The 20482-nt window shown below is 41.6% G+C and overlaps 1 protein-coding gene across 6 annotated transcripts; it reads right to left on the bottom strand.

The window, feature by feature from the left end:
* Window positions 1-170: 170 nt before the first annotated feature.
* LOC136463092 (uncharacterized) lies at window positions 171-14053 on the bottom strand. Of its 6 annotated transcripts, none has more exons than XR_010760907.1 (8): window positions 13901-14053; window positions 11323-11414; window positions 3745-3864; window positions 3564-3642; window positions 2506-2592; window positions 1792-1854; window positions 1482-1714; window positions 171-572 (listed from the first exon to the last, which is right to left on the bottom strand). XR_010760907.1 is itself a non-coding variant. In XM_066462124.1 (8 exons), exons 3-8 carry the CDS (start codon window positions 11376-11378, stop codon window positions 1637-1639), a joined length of 483 nt encoding a protein of 160 aa, XP_066318221.1. In that variant the 5' UTR covers window positions 11379-11414; window positions 11565-11674; window positions 13901-14053; the 3' UTR covers window positions 1310-1636. The 6 variants fall into 6 exon arrangements, 5 of the variants coding, with proteins under 5 accessions (XP_066318221.1, XP_066318220.1, XP_066318219.1 ...); XM_066462124.1 differs by lacking the exon at window positions 171-572 and adding an exon at window positions 11565-11674 and having other exon boundaries at window positions 1310-1714; XM_066462123.1 differs by lacking the exon at window positions 171-572 and adding an exon at window positions 11617-11674 and having other exon boundaries at window positions 1310-1714.
* Window positions 14054-20482: the final 6429 nt, after the last annotated feature.

The raw sequence follows: 20482 nt of genomic DNA, 5'->3' as shown, positions 1-20482 counted from the left end.
TCGGCCTTATCTGAAAGCCATGGTCTGGCTTTTAGCAGCCCATTTCAATATGGCGTTTTGTTACAGAAGTCTGGATCTGAAGCTAGCCCAGAGCCCCAGAGGTGCAAATTAGAATAGGAACGACCTGCGATCCTTACACCATTGGAAGTGTGGGTGAACGCCACACTGTGAGACCTACACAACTTAGAATAGGAAGGCCTGGAAAGGAACATCATGGTCCCAACTCCCAAGCTAGCGCCATCAGGTTCAATGTTCTGCTCTTGTGTCGAAAGCAAACATGGGAGTGGCAAAGTTTCTTCCAGCATTCGGTTGACCTGCAGCATTTGTTGAAGTTGGTCCTCAGATTCAGTGGCTGTTTGGATTGTGTCCTGGCCGGCGGCAGGCAACCCAGCCTGTTCGCTTGCTCGTAAACGATCGTAAATTTCCAGCCGGGAACAGTGTTTTTCTCTCACACCAAACCAGCCAGCAGTAAATAATCCACGATACGATACGGCCTCCCGAACAAGCCGCATCTCAACCCTAGGCGATCAAAATTGAATGCCTAGGAATCATGCTTGGTTATGCAGCCTTGCCTGCGGACAAAACCTGAGTGTTGAGAGAAGTGGAGCCAATATCTTGGGTTTAGTGTTGCTCAATCAATATCTACGGCTACGGCTCAAGACCCAAAATCCTTGAAAACATAGGCCGGTCAGATAGATAGTCGAGGAGAGCGCTAGCTGAGTGTAAAAATCCTGTTTAGGTTTTGGTAATTAATGAGATAAAAGGTTATAACTTCATTTCGTCCAGGGGCTTTGACCTCTAACAGGTAACAACTGCCAGCTCCGACCATAAAAATCGCAAATCACTGACGCTGGAAAAAGAATATATGCAAAATGCTCAGTCCTGGCTGAGCGGTAAATTATTTATTTACCAAATCCAAAGGTCCATAGGTATTTTAAAGCTAATCTATAGGCATGAACAGTACCCCACTGTACATGAATACATGACATGAATTTTAGCCTGTTTGATTTATGGCCTGCCCTCATGAGCCAGGCATTCATTCATCAGCACCCGACACTGGCTTGTTTGGGCCATGTTTAGTTCCACCGAATTCCCAACTTTGACACTATGCAAAAAGAAGATTTCCCATCATATCAAACTTACGGTACATGCATGGAGCACTAAATGTTGACGAAATCAAAAACTAATTGCACAGTTTGGTTGTACTTTGCGAGACGAACGTTTTGAGACTAATTAGTCAACGATTGGACAATTATTACCAAATACAAACGAAATACTACAGTGCGCTACAGTGTCGCTGGAAAATCCGGCGGCGCCAATTCCGGGCGCAACTAAACGCGGACTTGGTTAGTGTCCTAAGAAATTTGCCCAACAACTTTGGACACCTAGGATTGCTGCCTGAACAGGCAGCCTTTCCAGGATCCAAACCAAAAAGAAATCAGACCACTGATCGAGATTCTACACAGCACCAGGCAACTTACCTGAGTAACAACCAAACAGACCATTGAATGAACTGGTTAAGAGTCAAGACACCAGTAGAGCCTCACTGCATTTCAATTATAAACAACAACTGCCTCCATGCTACTCAAGTTCCCAGGATTACTCCTAAGGCAAATTCTTATTGACAGATCTAGTTTCAGTTTGTTTCAGAACACTTGAAACCATGCTTCCTGAAATATTCACGAAATCCATACATGCTCTGATCATAGTTGAACTGCAGGAGATACAATACATCGTCAGCTCAACAACAAAACATGAATTCAACTATTGAACGGAAAGGCACCAGCTTACAGGTAGCACTTTTACAGAATACTTTGTGATGTTAGGATCCACGCTCTTTCCTTGGCTTGCAGCCTAAAGTATAGAAAAAAGTCAAGCCAAGACCATAAATGAAAACATCTTCATGGTTGTGAAAGAAAAATATCTGCAACTCTACAACCAATCAATAGCGATGCCTGAGGATGAAAGAATGAAAACAACATTTTGGCCTTGTAGGCAGCTGAACAAGTGCTCCCTCCATTTTTTTTTTGAACTGTAGCTCCCTCCATTTTAAATTAGTGGGCGTGTAATTTTTGAATTGCTGTGCAAGATTAGAGGGAGCACACATGTTCCCAAGTATTTTTTTACTCGCTTTTAGTCAAAAGTACCCCTGTAAACTAGTAACACACTAAATGTGCATGCAGGCTAGTAGCTAGTTCCTGTGAGTTGTTCGGCAAGCAGAAGTTTGTCATGTACCAATCTTGTTTCACTTATCATCATCTAGCCATGAGTACTAAGGAAATTATAAAGAATATAAAATATTAAGACGGAAAAATTATCACAATACAATGATACTAACTTAACAGGCAATGAGCTCACAACAAAATCACGCCTTGGTCCACTATGCTGCTATCTGTTATCCCAGTTGGCACAATTTTTTTTTTAAAAAAGCAGTGAAATAGTAACCAGAGAATGAATTAAAATTGCATGAAAGATCCAAACAAATACCAAGTAAACAAAGATAACCTGTTCTGGGCTGTAAAATACTTCAACAAATGGATATTCGTTCCTTTGCCTGGTGAGGCAAAACCCTGGATACTTCGGGCACTCAACCTGATGGCAGACAAGAAGATGTTCAATGGTTCCTTGCTGGAGGCAAGCCTAACCAAAAAGAACCGACCCCCCCCCCCCCCCCCCCCCCCCCCCCCCCCCCCCCCAACCTCAATCAACTTGCTTGTCTAAGTGAAACAGGAAGTTGAAAAAAGAACATATACTAAGCCATATATGCAAACATAGACAACACATAATTTGATCAAGTGAAGCTAAATACAACAACAGAAAACATTGATTAAGGATAGATGTAACATCAGATCAATTTACACGGTAAAATTAAAATGAGCCAACCAGGAACAAAGTTTATAGCTTTATCATCAGATAAATTATAGTTTTAATAAAAAGGACGTACCCAGTGCAGAGAGCTCCCGCTCTGTGCGGGGTCTGGGGAAGGGTGTCAGTGGCAAGCCTTACCCTCGCCTATGCAATGCGAGGTGACCGCGACTCGAACCTGGGACCTTCCGGTCATAGGTGGTAAGACTCTACCGCTTGCATCAGGCCCGCCCTTCAAGATAAATTATAGTTTTAATCACCAACAAAAAGTTGCACTTTAGGCATAATAGGCTATAACATGTACTCCCTCCATACTAAAAAATGAAGTCGTTTTAGATAGCGACACGGTCTTCAAAGCATAACTTTGACTACTTATTTTTATAAAGATATTTATCAAAAAGTGATATATGTAATTTTTTGTGAAAGTATTTTTCAAGACAAATCTATACATATGATTTTCACATTTCCAAATTCAACAACTTAGTTATTCATGATTTATATTCTCAATGTTTGACCCAAGCCTTGTCCAAAACGACTTCATTTTTTAGTATGGAGGGAGTATAGTTTTAATTTAGGCAACAAGTAGTCAATGAAGCACCATAAGTTCACAGTCTTATCCAAATTGTTCATCAATTAGAAGTGATCTGACAAGACTAAGAGGAATTTTTCTTGTAAATGTAAAATGAAGAGTGGCTTACTCTGACAAACTTGACATGCGGATAAAATGTAGCAGCAGCCTCTTCCAGTAGTTTGTCAAGATGCTGTGTATAAGTGCACCTAACAAAATGCAATTTTCAGGATTGAAGTGAGAACTGCTCATGAGGATTTGCTATTCGAGTTAGTTTTTCTGAAAAAAAAAATACAGCAGAGTTAGTATACTTAATAGTAAAGGCAACAAGTACAGGCCTGCCTTCATGCAGTAGCTGCACAAACTGACGCTCAGATGTGAATGGTATAATTCTTGAAGGCCCTAGGTCCTTGGGATATCCAGTGTAGTAACTGTAATTTTCAAGATTAAGATAGCATTAAGACGTAGTGTTACATGATAAAATAAAAAGGCAATAATGAGTTTAGTTCCAAGAACAAGTATATCTACAGGAAAGGAAAAAATACTGTAACACCCCAAAGCCTCCCTACCTAAGATGTCACCACAAGGGATAGAACTAGAGCAAACATTGACAATTTTGGCAGCATCTCCCCTAAAAATAAGAGTAACGCGGAAGCAAAAACATATAGAAAGATATGAATAAGCTTAACAACAAGATATAGCATCCTAATGAGCAGGTAAACATCAAACAAAGTCTAGAAAGACTTCCCAACAACAACTACAAGCCAAAGTTAGGGTTAACCAATAAATAGGGACAGTTAGACAGCCTGCATGTGCACCTGGGCCATCGGCCCATTATGGTTAGCTATAGATTGATTGATGTTATTAGGCAAGGAGATCCGACGGTGGTCATACTTCTATAAACCAACCTAGGGTCCTCCTTGCCTACATATGTAACCTTGCCATTGACCTCCTAATCAATCTTTCAATGGGCCTGTTCATTTCGCTGAAATTTGGCTTATGCTGATTTGTTGTGAGAGGAAAACATTGTTTGTTCGCTGAAAAATACTGCTAAAGAACAGGGCGAATTTCCTGTGCCATACTCTGCTTTCAGGGACTTTAAGTTCTAGTACTATTATTATTATTATCATCATCATTATTATTATTACACAACACGAGATTTCATGAATGTGTTGAGTGTGCTGCTACTTTCCCACCCTTCAAGCAAAAGCCACTTGAGTGCCTGGAAAGATAGAAAGGGTGCTTGAGATAAAAATCTCAGCAAGTAAATTGCTTTAACAAGCTTTTTAAACTACAAGTTCATTAAGCATCAATTCAATCTTCAATTATATGCAAACCAACAATAGGCAATGAGATAATTCCAACAAGTGATACATCCTCATATAAGATAAAGATTAGTCATCGCCAAACCTTGGAGAAGCATAACTTCTCACAAACTCTCCCAAAGCCTTAGTCCAAGGCTTTCATGCCTAAAATCATAATGCATATGCAATGCAAATGCCATGTCTCCTGCCTTCATACCCAATAAGGTATGAAGCTGCATCATTATGCCCAATAAACGATGTTGTACCGGTACGGTTGCAGCTAGCAAGCGGCGACATAACTCCATATGCCAATGAATGCGTTCGATGCAATGCAAATGCCATAAGAAGAATGATAAATAATCACATATAGCACCATGAGCATCTCTCCATGTGGACAACAAGCCTTGTTCCACTAAATCAACATGAGCATCATCAAACCACAAGTGTTGGACATAGATATTCAAATAGAGAGCATAGAGCATGTCACAAAATATTATATCATGGTTGAGAGGTAACATTATATTGTATTGGGTTCTGAAATTTTAAGGTGGAGGTAGAATAAATAACAAGTTAAAGCTTGTAGCAAACCACCACTATGTTTACTTGCCTCCAATGAAGTAATGATCGCTCTATGTGTGATCCGAAGCACTACCACCTGCTTAAGTAGTATAATATCAGAGGTACTACTCATTTCAACAAAAATAAACAGTAGGTAAAGTGCTCCTACGCCCCAACCCAACATACAAGCAAAACAGCGAACAAAGCACCAAGTCAAGTGCAGCAATGCTACTGCACCTTTTATATTTCAATCCATTAAGGCTATGATACCAAACAAATACACTTTTGAAATCTACACAACAAGGCATACAACTTTCATGAAGATCATATATTTTTATCACGCCTTAAGATGGCCTAAACTGTTGTTACAAATAGGCTTTAGAAATTGTCTAAGAATTGAGACAGCAGGCTTTACATTTTCATATATCCATATCCTTATGTGGCAAAAATTATGCAATTTTACCAGATAGCAAAACATTTCATGATCTACAACTTTCATATTATGCACATTTGCATATAGGGTCCACAAGATGGCCTAATGCATGAGCAAAGCTTAACTGAAAATTATGCAGAGAAAATAGTACATCTAACTTTGAAAATCTAGAGTTCGTCTTATCCAATAGTCATGATCTTTACCAATTTGTAAAGCTAATGAAAAAGTACGGTAAATCTCTTATGATTTGTACAATCCCATCATGCCTCTAAGGTTCTCCAAACCCCCCTAGAACAAGTTCTGTCTAGAACTTTGTCAGGGAAAGATAACTTTCTTAGAAAAATCATAACTCCTGAACTACTTATGCTAAAATTATGAGCAAATAGATCTGAAAGTTCGCTAAAACTTACGTATTATCCACTTTCGGAGAAAAACACATTTAGGTTGCAGAAACTACAAGAACAGCTACAATGCTCAAACTGTTAAGTAGTAGAATCCTAGATTTGATTTTCAAAAGTGATTCCTCCCTCAAAACCCCTAAATTCTAAGACAAAATTCCATAGAAAACACCTCAATCAGAAGACCCCAAGGGGAAAATTATCTCACCTTGGCTATCCCCAACCTAGGGAAGCAAGAAACAGTGGGGAAGAAGTTGATCTACACCCAAGATGCAGCTCTACTCGATCCTCTCCTCCTCTTCAACCCATTTTTCCTCTTTTCCCCTAGTTATTGCTGATTTAGAGGAGGTGCTAGAGAGGGAAGGGTGCAGGTAAGAGAAAGGGGGCGTAGGGAAGAGGGAGGTCAGACACACGAGAAAAAGAGAAGCATACCAGGGGAGGAACACTCTCTGCAGAGGGTAGAGGGGGAGGGGGAGTTGGGGCTAGGAAGGTCGTGGGCTGGATGGGCCTTGGCCCTCTTCCAAGCCATTTTTTGATGTGTTCAACATCAAAAACTGAAAGAAACGGGCTAGACGGGCCAAAGCCCAGCCAGCCCACCACCTTCTCAGGCCCAAGTCGCCCCCAACCCTAGAATTCACATTCCAGACCCATCAGCCACTCACCCTTCTCCTGTTCGTGCTCCTCCCCTCCAGCACGTCCCCCCTTCTTCCTTGCGTCCTCACCCTCTCCAACACATTCCCCAAACCAGTAATAACCAAGGGAAAGAGGAAAATGGATTGAGGACGAGGAGAGGATCGAGTTGAGCTGCAACTTGGTGTAGATCGACTTTCCCCCATCTGTTCTTGCTGCCCTAGCTTGGGGATAACCAAGGTGAGATGATTACCCCTTTGGGTCTTCTGATTGAGATGTTTTGGATGGTCTTTGGTCTTGGTATTAGTTATTGAGGGAGGAATCACCTTTGGAAATCAAATCTAGGATTCTGCTGCCTGACAGTTTGAGCACTGTAACTGTTCTTGTAGTTTCCGCAACCTAAATTTATTTTTCTGCGAAAGTGGATAATAAGAAACTTTTAGATAATTTTTAGATCTATTAGCTCATGAAATTCTGTGATTTTAGCATAAGCAGTTTGGGAGTTATGTTTTTTCTAAGCAAGCTGTCTTTCCCTGACAAAGTTCTGGACAGAAGTGGATCTAGGAGGTTTTGGAGAACCTTAGAGGCATGATGGTACTTTACAAATCATTAGAGTTTTTTAGTACTTTTCATTCGTTAGCTTTCCATATTGGCAAATATCATGGCCTTTGGATAAGAGGAACTCTAGATATAGATTTTCAAAGTTAGATGTATTGTTTTCTCTGCAGAACATGCATCAGGCCATCTTTCTGACCCTATCTGCAAATATGAGTAATATGAAAGTTGTACATCATGAGATGGTTTGCTATCGGGTGAAATTGCATAATTTTTGGACATAAGGATATGGAGATATGAAAATGTAAAGTCTGCTGTCTCAATTCTTAGACAGTTTCTGAAGCCTGTTTCTAACAACAATTTAGGCCATCTTAAAGTGTGATAAAAAATATAAGCTCTTCATGAAAGTTGTAGGACTTGTGTGGATTCTAATAGTTTATTTGGTTGCTATCATAGCCATAATAGATTGATTGATACAAAAAGGTGAAGCAACACTGCTGCAGTTGGCTTGTTGCTTTGTTCTCTGTTTGCTTCAATGTCAGGTTAGGGCATAGGAGCGCTTTACCTACTGTTTATATTTGTTTAAATGAGTTCTCTCTCTGATATTATACTACTTAAGCAGGTGGTAATGCTTTAGATCGCACATAGAGCGGTCATCACTTCATTGGAGGCAAGTAAACATAGTGGCGGTTGCTACAAGCTTTAACTTGTTATTAACTCTACCTCCACCTTAAAAATTCAGAACCACAACTAATACCCTATGGCCTTTCAAACCATGTTTCTTTCATTTGACTTGTCCTCTATGCTTTCTATGTGAATATCTATATTCATTTACTAATGGTTGATGACGCTCATGTAATGGAATGTGGCTTGATGTCTCTATGGCGAGACGCTCATGATGTTATATGTGGTATATCTTTTCCTTTCTATAACATGGCATTGCAGTAGAGTTTGTTACCTTGTGCAGTCTAGGATTTCCCTTGCAAATACCTTGGGCTGCCTCTCTCTACTAAGAAGCTGACCACTAAGAAGCTGACCAAGGAATAATTCCAGTCAATCATTGACAAACTTGCTGATCAGTTACCTGGGTGGAAAGCAGACACGGGCAGGAAGGGTGGTTCAAGTACAACATGTCCTGACTGCATCACTGATTTATGTGGCCATGGCGACTGATCTACCACCATGGGCTATTAAAGCCATTGATAAGGTTAGAAGAGCCTTCGTACGAAGAGGTCTAAAGGAAGCAAAAGGAGGGCACTGTCTCATCTCTTGGCCCAAAGTGTGTCGAACTCAGGAGCTTGGGGGATTGGGAATTGCTGACCTAAAATCCCGAGGATATGCATTAAGGACAAGATGGTCATGGATTAAGAAAATTGATCCAAACAAACCATGGGCCTGTCTACCACTAAAAGTATTTAGGAACTAGCACCGAGGGTATATGCTTTGGTTCCTAAGAGAACATCAAGCATGCGTATGGTGAGGGACACCCTTTGTCATGGGAAATGGCTTGAAGATATCCAAGGGGGAATTTCTGTGGAAGCCTTGATGGAATTCTTAGAATTATGGGATGTGTTATCTGATGTGGAACTTCAAGAGGGGATACATGACAAGCACGTTTGGAGGCTCTCTGGTTCTGCAAAGTCTGCATATGAGGCAATATTCCAAGGCACCACTTTATCAGACCCTATGAAAGAATTTGGAAGTCATGGGCCCCCCAAAATGTCGATTCTTCATGTGGCTGGTCGCTCACGACCGATGTTGGATAGCTGACAGGTTAGCTCGGCGAGGTCTTCCCCACCTGGACAAATGCCTTCTATGCGACCAGGAAGAAGAGAGCATTCAACACCTCCTCATTGTGTGTGTGTTTGCTAGACAGTTCTGGTATTCTCTCCTGCGTGGGGCTCTCCTCCCTCGTCCCACAACCTACTGATTCAATCTTGGATGATTGGTGGGCAAAAGTGGAAGTAGTTGTTACTGGTGATGCAAGGAAAGGCCTAAACTCACTCATTATCCTTGGCGCCTGGAGCATCCGGAAGAACTGGAATGATTGTACCTTCAATGAGCGGCTCTGTTTCGCAGGAGCTAAGGGTCTATCCCTGCTCACAGCTAGGGGAGCTTAGATTGAATCTTAGAGGTCATTTCTTCCATTCTGTAAAAGATGATTGAGTCTTAGCTCCATAGCTACTGAGTGTGTGTGTGTGTTCGGGTCTATGTATGACTCTTTTCTCCTTTTAACACACTGCGTGTTTGAGTAAAAAACATAAACATTGCATTGCATCCCATTCCTGCATTGGCATATGGAGTTGTGTCGCCGCTTGCTAGCCGCGACCGTACCGGTACAACATCGTTTATTTGGCATAACGATGTGCGGCTTCATACTTTGTTGGGTATGAAGGCATGAGACATGGCATTTGCATTATATGCATTATAATTTTGGACTATGGCATATCTGGCTTGGACTAAGGCATTGGGAGAGCTAGTGAGAAGCTATGCTCTCCAGGGATCGGTGGTTATTAATCTTTACCTTATATGAGGTCGTATCAATTGTTGGTTATATCTAATTGCTTATTGTTGGATTACACATAAACAACTTTTAAAATCAATGCTTATTGAACTTGTAGTGTAAATAACTTGTTAAATTATTTTACTTGCTAAGATTTTTATATCTCACACCCCCTTTCTATCTTTCCAGGCGCTCAGGTGGTTTTTGCTTGAAGGGTGGGAAAATAGCAGCACACTCAGCACATTCATGTCGTCTTTTAGTGTGAAAACTTGTGCTATAATAATAATAGTACTAGAACTTAGTCTCTGTTAATTGGTTAACCTTAACATTGGCTTCTGGTTGTTGTTGGGAAATCTTTCTACACTTTGTTTGATGATGACCTGCTCATTAGGATACTATATCTTGTTGTTGAGCTTATTTGTATTCTCTCTTTATGTTGTTGCTTCCGCATTGCTCTTGTTTTAAGGGGAGAAGCCGCCAAAAATTATTGTTGATCTTTCTATCTGTTGTGGTGGCATCTTAGGTAGAAAAAAAATGATTGGGGATGGTCCCCATGGAGCAACCATGGGCACCCACCGTGAATTTGTGACACGTGTCCATGTGCTTGCATCCAACAAATAAATTTGTTCCATAAATTTAGGAGGAATAGTTAGAAAGAAAAACCACATCTTTCTCATGCGTTAGATGCATACACATGGACACACGTCACAAATCCACATTGGGTGCCCATGATTGCTCTATGGGGACCGTCCCCACCCATTTTTTCCATATCTACAAGCCAGCTCATGCATTGTGTGTATTGACAATTTACTTAAGATTTAGGTCCACATCTACCAAGACTTCAGGTGCTGGGAAACTGTTTTTGCATACTCAATGCTCTATTTTAAATTCTAAATGATGTAGATCAACACAAGGTATGCTTTGAAGCCAAGATGACTGGTTCACATTACAAACAGAGCATAGTAGTGAAATGACTAATTGAAGAATGTGATATGAATGTCAGGAGGCATGAAATCAACCTTTCTAAACCTTAGTGAAAAGACAGGTGGCAACCACACTTGTCACTACTGAAATGTGACATGAGCCAAGAGCAAATGTAGGCTAAGAATGAGTTCAAAATCTATCTTACATTCTTATATATAACAGCAGCAACAAAGATTTTCAGTCTCTAGGGTAGGCTAGAATAAAAACCCAACATGAGCAACCAACAAAAACAGATAAAAATATATCTTCTGATCTAATTGAAAAATAATAACCATTATCAAATAGAGCATGTTCAAATTTCTCTCTAATAATTTAAAATATAGCTAAGAAAATTAACTAGAAAGATCAACTGTTAGTTATACATTCTTCTACACTCCATAATAGTCTGTTAAACTGAAATTAATTGGCATAACAGCAGTATGATTAATAGATAAACGTAAACTTGTGTGAGCTGCATATTCACCAGAAAAAAATACAAATGAATAATGAGCTGGAATGCTTAAAGACAGTACATGTATCCTTACTTGCAGGTTGACCAAAGTTGGGAAGCCATCCTATCAAGAAAAGACTCATTCATCATCTCTAAGGATCCAATGCAGTTCAGATGCACTTTGTCCTACAGTAATGAATAGATTACATTAATGATGGACAAAAATAAGAATGAACTGATAGAATCTTACATGACTTTTTCTTTCTCGAACACAACCTTTCTCACACAAAAACATAAGTACGTAAAATTGAACATTTGTCTCCCTCACACTCCTACCACTCTCAAGGGCAGGTGCTGTATGTATGATTAACATAGAGGAACTGCTAACCGAACAGGAATGGCATAAGTTAGCAGGGCCTGTGAGCACCAACCAATAGCTTCCCTCACTGCACCACAGGATCAATTGGCCAAAACAGAACCAGAACTAAAAATATCACAATCATAGTAATAGTTCAACATGAATCCTCCAATGACATCAACAAGCTAACATGTTAGGTGGAACTTTGAAAGTGTTAAACAGTTAGTTCTGCAGCATAACCAGCATTTCAATAACATGAAAAATCATAAAATAATCTTAGAATTTGCAAATTATTGCATAAAGCAATCAATATATCAAGTTACACCCTTACACAAATTTCCCATAAATCACCCTAGAACCCAAGTGGCAACAGGCAATTAGAGAAAAAATGCCTATTGAGCATCGGAATATGACACGGTTCTTTATTTAGCACTGAAAGATAAAATTTGCCAATATAGCATTGGGTTCATTTTTTGTTCCGTATATAGCACTGCCGTTAAATGTGGCATCTAAGAGCATCTCCACCAGATCGCTTATACTCTCTCCTATCCCTTAAATAGGAAATATAACAGCCGCAGCAGATCTCCTATCACATCTCCTATCCCTATATTATTTAGAAGATCTCCTAAATTCATCACCATCTCTCCTAAAGAAAGGGGAGACCCCTCCCTCTCCTAAATCAAGATGAGGTTTTGGCAATCTACTAGACCATAGGTTTCTTATATCCTAAATTTACTTTTGAAAGATGTCATATAACTGGTTAGAGGGGAGAAGGAATAGGAGATTTGGTGGAGATGCTCTAACACCGCCAACTGCGAGGGGAAAAGACCACTTTACCCCTGTTTCACATGTAGCGCCATTACATGTTAACAGTGATATTTTATTGTACAAATTTTTTGACAGTACCATTTTCTTATATTGAACATTTTTTGACGGTACAACTTTTTTGGACCATGAATATTTTTTGGCAGTACAAGTTTTTTTTGCATAGATTATTTATGGCAGTACAATTTTGTGAATAATGATCATTTTTTTACAGTACCAAATGTACATAAAGTCCACATAGGCACATATACACAAAATTGTGTGTTTGGTACTGTCCACAAAATTGTACTATCATAAATAATCTGTGCAAAAGAAATTGTACTGCCAAAAAATATTCATGGTCCAAAAAATTATAGTGTCAAAAAAATGTTCAATGTAAGAAAATGGAACTGTAAAAAAAATCTGTACAATAAAATATCATTGTTAATAAACTGATGTGGCTGCACATGAAACAAGGGTATAATGGAATTTTCCGCTTATAGTTGACGACGTTAGAGGCCAAATTTAGCAGCAGTGCTATATAGGGAACGAAAACTGAACCCAGTGCTATATTGAGAATATTTTATCTTTCGGTGCTAAATAAGGAACCATGTCATCTTCTGATGCTAAATAGGGAATTTTCTCTAACAAATTGTTTGCCACAAAGCAATAGATCTGATGTTTTACAAATATGAGACAATGCTTGAAACTGTCATTCACCAAAATGAAAATAGCACATTACAGTGCCACAGGAGAATCGAAAATGAAGGAAATAATCACCCAATTCCAATACAACCCAGTTGCCGCATCACCGATATGTCCATGATGCCCTAGTCTGCAGGCCACAGCTCCCAAGCATGGCCAGCCCTGCCGTACTCCCTACAGGCCTATACCGCTGGTCTATGCTCATCCTACTCATCACCCACCATACCTAAGTATTGTGATTTCACCAAGCACTAGTGCAAATGCTGCCTACCCACACCAATCGAGTATAAACCAGGGCAATGCAAATGCATAACAGATACGAAAGTTATCTGACCTTAGAATGCATTAAAAAAAACTAAGATAACTAAGACGAATACCAGGCAAAAACAGGGCATAGTCCAATTACTTGGACAAGGAATACATTGTATCATAATTCGTCGGTAAAACTAAGCTCGAGATTAGGCCAACCACAATAATACAAATTAGTCATCTGAATATCGACTGCTCTTAAATAAATACGAGATTAATTCTTAACAAATTCCGGATCGACACTCATGAACAATTCGGTTTTCTTTGGCCTATCCTCCGTGGAAAACAAAAAGATCCCTATTTACGAAGTGGAAGTACAGATGAGGGCAGAGCCAGCATATGCCATGGGTGTACAATTGTGTACCCGATACCTAAATAACGAAGCTGGTAGGCATAATACATGTATACACAGATCCGAACACAGACATTAGGGTCTGGGTCACTGGGTGCTCGGTTTCGCAAAGCAGGAAGGAAAGAGAAGGTATGGTAGGCATACCTGGCGGCTGCTTGTCGCCGGAGAAGGGCCCGACGACCTGGGCACCTGGCGTAGGGCGGTGGCGGCGGCGACGCTCGCCTTGTCGTCGCCGCCAGAAAGAAAGGCACAGAGAGAAATCTACGTCAGACGGACGTCCTGACGCCCGATGCCATGCGTTGGCCATCCGACGGAAGGCAACACATATGCGCGATGCGGCCCAAGCTAGAAGCGCGAGCACCTGCTAGAAATGATTTTCGCCGAATTTCAGCCCAAATTCTAAACTCGGGCCTCGTTTAGATTGCAAATTTTTGCAATCTGGACACTGTAGCACGTTTCATTTGTATTTGACAAACTTTATCCGATCATAGACTAACTGGCTCAAAAGATTCGTCTCGTGATTTACAACCAAACTGTACAATTAGTTATTTTTTTTATCTATATTTAATGCTCCAGACATGCGTTCAAAAATTGATGTGATGGAGAGAGAGTGAAAAAACTTAAAATTTGGAGGCAATCTAAACAAGGCCTCGGTTGATGACCGGAGCAAGCACATCCCACACCCATTTTCATTTCATCCGCGAGTGTGTTGACCATCGTAGCGTGGGCATTGATCATGTTCATGTCGTACTGAATGGCAATGGGCTGATATCCTGTCCGAGGCTCCCAGACAAACCCAACAAAATAGAGATTAACCCTTGATATATACACTACAACGCAGAGAAAAAGTCTATTTAACCCCTTCGATTAGTTGGTAGTTGTCTATCTTACCTGCTCAAGTATTTTACTCCTTAAACTATTGAAAATCGTCTAAATAACACCATAAAATGATTTTAAAAGTGGTTTCGTTGATGTGACATATTAAAAAGTATATATAACCACCTAATACATCAAGCATCGACTATATAACCCCCAACACCCTATCAACTATAAAACCTGAGATTGTAACCCTTAAATCGTCTAATAATGTTCAAGTAAACCCAAGTAGGTTTTGTAGGGGGTTAAGTAGACTTTTTTTCTAAAACGCAAGGTTCACCCTACCGGTTTGAGACATAAATATCGGAGGGGATTGAAAGAAACGAAAATCACGAAAGCCGATGAAAATACACTGAGATTTCGATCAAAGTTCAATTCTACCTAAATTTTTAGCTAAAATTTGAATTAAAATTATCAAAATTACAACACCAACAAATGACAACGGATAGATAAAGTTCTTGACGTACAACCTGTTCGCTTGTTGGTTTCAGCCAGGGCTTATTAGCCAGCCAACAATGTTTTTCTCTCACAACAAACCAGCACCAGCCGAGCTTATCAGCCCAGAAACCAACCAGCGAACAGGCTCGTTGTTACATATACAAATGCCAAGCGCTGATAACAGGCTGGCATACAACTATGTTTTTTTATTAATATCATTCTCTCCACTTTATTCCAAACTATAAGTTGTTCTTGCTATTCTAGATAGGTAATTTTTAGTAGGACGACATAGTTCAGGAGCTTGAGGTGCAGCTAGGGATGAAAACGGTATAGCTATTTTTTGACTGTATTCGAAACCGAATCCGTTTAGAGGGGTTGAGATCTGTCCGTATCCGAGTTCGGATATCCAACATTCGATACCGTATCCGTATCCGAATACTTAAATCGCATATTTATAATGTCGATATCCAATCGTATCCTATCCGACATAATTGACACTATCCGTATTCGAATCCGAATCTGGACAGAAATATGAAAACAAATGTAATATTGGTGATATCCGTCCGTATCCGAACCGTTTTCATCCAGCCGACCTAGCTGCAAGCTGCAGCGAACGGAGCCTATGGACGTGTAAGCATAATAAAACAAAGCATTCCTGTAGGCCTGACGCTGACTTTCCTTCTCCTTAATTTGTTTCCACATCAGCTCGTTTTGGGTGATCTACTCCATAAACAGTCCCCTTCCTTCAGAAGGCAAATATCGTGAAGAACAACAAAACAGCAATAAATGGATAACCCAAAGAAAGGAGCAGGAAGCGCAACCAATCAAATTAATGCCAAACCAGGAGTAAGTTCATACCTTGTATCTGCTGCCCACCCAACAGGCTTCTCTACTTTCATAACTGATTTAGTGTTTCTCAGACTCCAGTCCATGTGTACACGTCTAGGTCTTCACCATTGCGTTGGTGAAGCCTAGGCACCCACAGCGAGGAGAGGTCCTGCATATCTACATCCAGCCACAGCTGCTCCAGACTACCCAATTCCTCGACATGTCTTAAACTTGGACACCGAGCTACCCGTAGCAGTCTCGCATGGGGAAGATTTGAGACCCTCTCTAGGCATTTGCATCCAGAAATTAAAAGGCCATTTGAGAGGAACGGGAAGTTCTCCACCATCTTAAGGCTGCCCACACCTCTTAAACGGAGATACTTCAACATGGTGGCCGCCTGTCCAAGCTGACGTGGGAGGGCTAAGTTCCAACTCATTCAATCGTGGTAGCAGCTGCATTTGTTAGATAATTAGGTATTTTCATGATCAATTTAATCCAAAAATAAAACATCAACAGATTCGTGACGATATATATGTGTATGTGTATATCACTAACAAATGTTACAGCATGCAAGTATGACATACCGATCGATAATCAGAGAGTTAAGAGTGTACCCAGCGGAAGGTCCCATGCCGATGGCATCGGAGGCTCCATTCACACCAGACATAGTGTGTTACTCGAAGTCGTGGACCACAGTCGATGCAGGAAGGTGTTCGCAGTGCAGTCCCATGAACAGTCACCAGGAAGAAGACACCTTGCTGTTCCGCGAGCGATCACCAGGAAGAAGACGTTTGTGACGTGGACGAGCAGTCGCGGAATCGCTCCCCAAAAACCTAATCGCCGCACACCCCGTGCAAGGTTCGCAGGCGGACGAGGGTTCCGGAGGCACCTGCTCTGTCGTTGCTCCGTGCGCGCAGAGGTACAGGACGGGGAAAACCAAAGGGCGGCTGAGATGTGGTCTCTCATAAGCGAAGGGAAGATTGGACTGACGGAGGACTTCTACTTTTATGCCTGCGGCGGGGAGGGAGAAACCCACCCAAGGAACTCAGGAGACGGAGACACGAAGAGATGGTAACTGGCGCAAGCCACGCCCGCCTGTCTGCTCGCTCGCCGCCTGCCTACCTACCTGCCACGCCCACGCCCACGCCCACGGCCTTGGCTAGGCCCGACCGGCAGCGGCGGCGCGCGCGCGTGTGGCACTCCTGTGTCATTTTCTCAGCTTCTCAATTAAGATGGATAATTTCCAACCAAATAAGCTGAGTCAATGTTCAGTTAAAATTCCGTACGGTATTAAACCATACAACGCTTAATGTTACGGACCATAGAGTTTTATTTCATTTATTAAATATTATATGGGCTGAAAGCATCTAGGTGCCTAGTTGGGTTTCGGTGATTAATGACAATACGTTATTACTGTGACTAACGTGTGTTTTGCAGAAATAACTGAGTTAGGTCACGGTAATAGAGATCGATTAGGCAATCATGGTTGTCATGCCCCTACGATGGAAATCGTTTCGGTTTTCAAAGGATGGACGACAAGGTTAAGGATGAACTAGTTCTAAGTGTCGTTTAGAGTTGGAGAGACACTTAGGGTAGTTTAGGACTTTATTTTTCCTTTGACCGTACTATTAAAGGGGGTATGAACGGGTAGCTTAACCTAGGTGAGTCTAGTGAGTTAGGTGTGGTGCACACTTGTTAAAACTAGCACTAGATAGCTCCACAACAGCCCTTTGATCCAATGGAGCAAACTTCATTCACATATATTCAAGAATTGGAAGTGAATGGAGGGTCAAATACTGACTGGACGCTGGCTCCGGTGTGACCGGACGCTGGCTCAGGGTCCGGTCAGTTCATTTGACCAAGGTAAAAGCGTCTGGAAGTGACCGGATGCTGCAAGGTCATGTCACCGGACGCTGAGGGCCAGTGTCCGGTCGACTCCAGTAAGGTCCCAGAGAGGGAGAATCCTGATCGGACGCGTCCGGTCAATGCTGACCGGACGCTGATCAGGTTCTAGCTACTGACCGGACGCTGCTCAGCAAGTGACCGGACGCTGGGGGTCCAGAGTCCGGTCGACATCAGTAAGGTTCCAGTGAGGGGAAAACTGGACTGGACGTGTCCGATCAGTGTTGATCGGACGCTGCCAGCGTCCGGTCAACTCTTAACCACTGGAGTTTGGGGTGTACTGACCGGTGCGTCCGGTCAACATGATTGGAGCGTCCGGTCACCCCGTAGAGGCACATAACGGTTCATTTTTCAGCCGGTGTTATAAATACAACGTCCGCTCGTGTGTAGGGGTACTTTTGCTCATTCCAACAGCTGAGAAACATCTTAGAGAGTGCCAAGAAGAGTAAGATCCTAGTGAGGTGATTGAGATTTGAGAATCCCAAAAAGAGCCCTCATTAGTGAAGATCAAGAGTAGCAAAGTGTGCATCCACCTTCTCATTAGGCTTGTCGTGGTCAAGTGAGAGTTCATGCTTGTTACTCTTGGTGATCGCCATTACCTAGACGGCTTGGTGGTGATTAGGAGCTTGGTGATCATCCGGAGAGCTTGTGGATGACCCAACTCAAGTTGTGAACGGTTGTGGGTGATTCACCGTGACGGAGTGTCGAAGAATCAACCCGTAGAGAGCACTTGATCCTTGCACGGATCAAGGGGGAGCTACACCCTTGCACGGGTGCTCCAACGAGGACTAGTGGGGAGTGGCGACTCTCTGATACCTCGGCAAAACATCGCTGCGTTCCTCCTTCTCTATTCACTTTGAGCATTTACTTTGAGCATTTACTTTGAGCAATTCAATTTGTGTCTTTACATTCATAGAATTGCCATGCTAGAGTAGGATTGGAATTTAGGTTGCAAGTCTTTTGTGCGGTAGAATAATTAGAAACACTTTCTAGGCACAAGGGGTTAATTGGGCTAACCATAGGATTTATTTATTGCAAAGAAATTTAGAATTAGCCCAATTCACCCCCCCTTGGGCATCTTGATCCTTTCAATTAGTATTGAAGCCTCGTGCTCACGTATTTAGGCTTAACCACCTAGAGCAAGATGTCTCATGGGGATGGACCTCCTCCTATCTTTGAGGGAGATGACTTTCCTTATTGGAAAATTCGCATGGAGGCGTATCTAGAGGCTCTAGATGTTGGTATACTTAGAGCCGCCTCACAAGGCTTCCCCAAACCTCAGGATGCTACTAACCTACAAGGCGACGAGGTGAATTACGAGAAGTGGAATGCAAAGGCTCGAAACACTATCTTTAGAGGCCTTTACAAAGATGTGTTCAATCGGGTGAGGAACCACAAAGACGCCCATGCACTATGGTTGGACGTTTGTGCGCTCCATGAGGGAACTAAGAGTGAGCGTGAGGAACACTATCATCTTGTCATGAAAAAGCTCAACTCTTTTGAAATGCTTCCTAAGGAATGTCCTAATGAAATGTATTCACGTTTAAATATTCTTGTAGAGGAAGTCAATGGGCTTGGACTCACTCAAATGCAACCATCTGATGTTATAAGAAAGATCTTGAGTGTCCTCTCCATTGACAAATATGGGCATATTGTGACCATGCTACATTAAGGTGATCTTTCCACCGCTATACCGACACAAATCTTGGGAAAGATCAATGCTCATGAGATGTACATGCACATCACGCTATAAGATGGCTCATCCTCTACCAAGAAGAAAGATAAGGACTTAGCATTCAAAGCTAGCCAAGAGAAGGGTAAAGCAAGACTTGAGTATGAAAGCTTAAGTGATGATGAAGTTGATGATGAAAGTCTTGCTCTCATAGTGAAGAAGACCACCAAGATGCTAAAAAAGCTCAACAAGAGTGGCATCAAGTTTGATGGCAAGAAGAAGAAGTGGTGAAAATGAAGATACTCATGGTGAAAATGAAGATACTCATGGTGAAAAAGAAGAAGACCGCCAAGATGCTAAAGAAGAAGAAGACCGCCAAGATGCTCTCATGGTGAAAATGAAGATACTCATGTCTCCCATGAACAAATGGTGGTACAAGCACAAGATGTTGATGCTCCACAACCTCTCCCTCAAGTGGTCAATAGAAGAAATACACCTCTACTTCAAGACCATCCACAAGATCTCATCATAGGGAGTCCATCAAAGGATGTAATGACTCGATCTCAAAAACTTGCTTCATTTATTGCTCATCACTCTTTTGTCTCTTGCTTTGAGCCTACTAAGGTAGAAGAAGCTCTTCAACATCCGGATTGGATAAATGCCATGCATGAAGAGTTAAACAACTTCACCCGCAATGAAGTTTGGACTCTTAAAGAGCGGCCAAAAGGTGCAAGAGTCATTGGAATAAAGTGGGTGTTCTAAAACAAGCAAGATGATCAAGGTGTTGTTGTGAGGAACAAGGCAAGCCTAGTTGCAAAGGGGTTCTCTCAAGTTGAAGGTTTGGATTTTGGAGAGACCTTTGCCCCGGTACCAAGATTAGAAGCCATCCGTATCCTCCTTGCATATGCATCACATCATGAAATAAAACTTTATCAAATAGATATGAAAAGTGCATTTTTAAATGGCTTTATTAATGAACTAGTCTATGTTGATCAACCTCCCGGGTTTGA

The sequence above is a fragment of the Miscanthus floridulus genome, chromosome 7, assembly GCF_019320115.1.
Source record: "Miscanthus floridulus cultivar M001 chromosome 7, ASM1932011v1, whole genome shotgun sequence".
NCBI classification, from domain to species: domain Eukaryota; kingdom Viridiplantae; phylum Streptophyta; class Magnoliopsida; order Poales; family Poaceae; genus Miscanthus; species Miscanthus floridulus.
The sequence above is the reverse complement of the archived record's forward strand: the minus strand, read 5'-3'. Positions and strand labels throughout refer to the sequence as shown.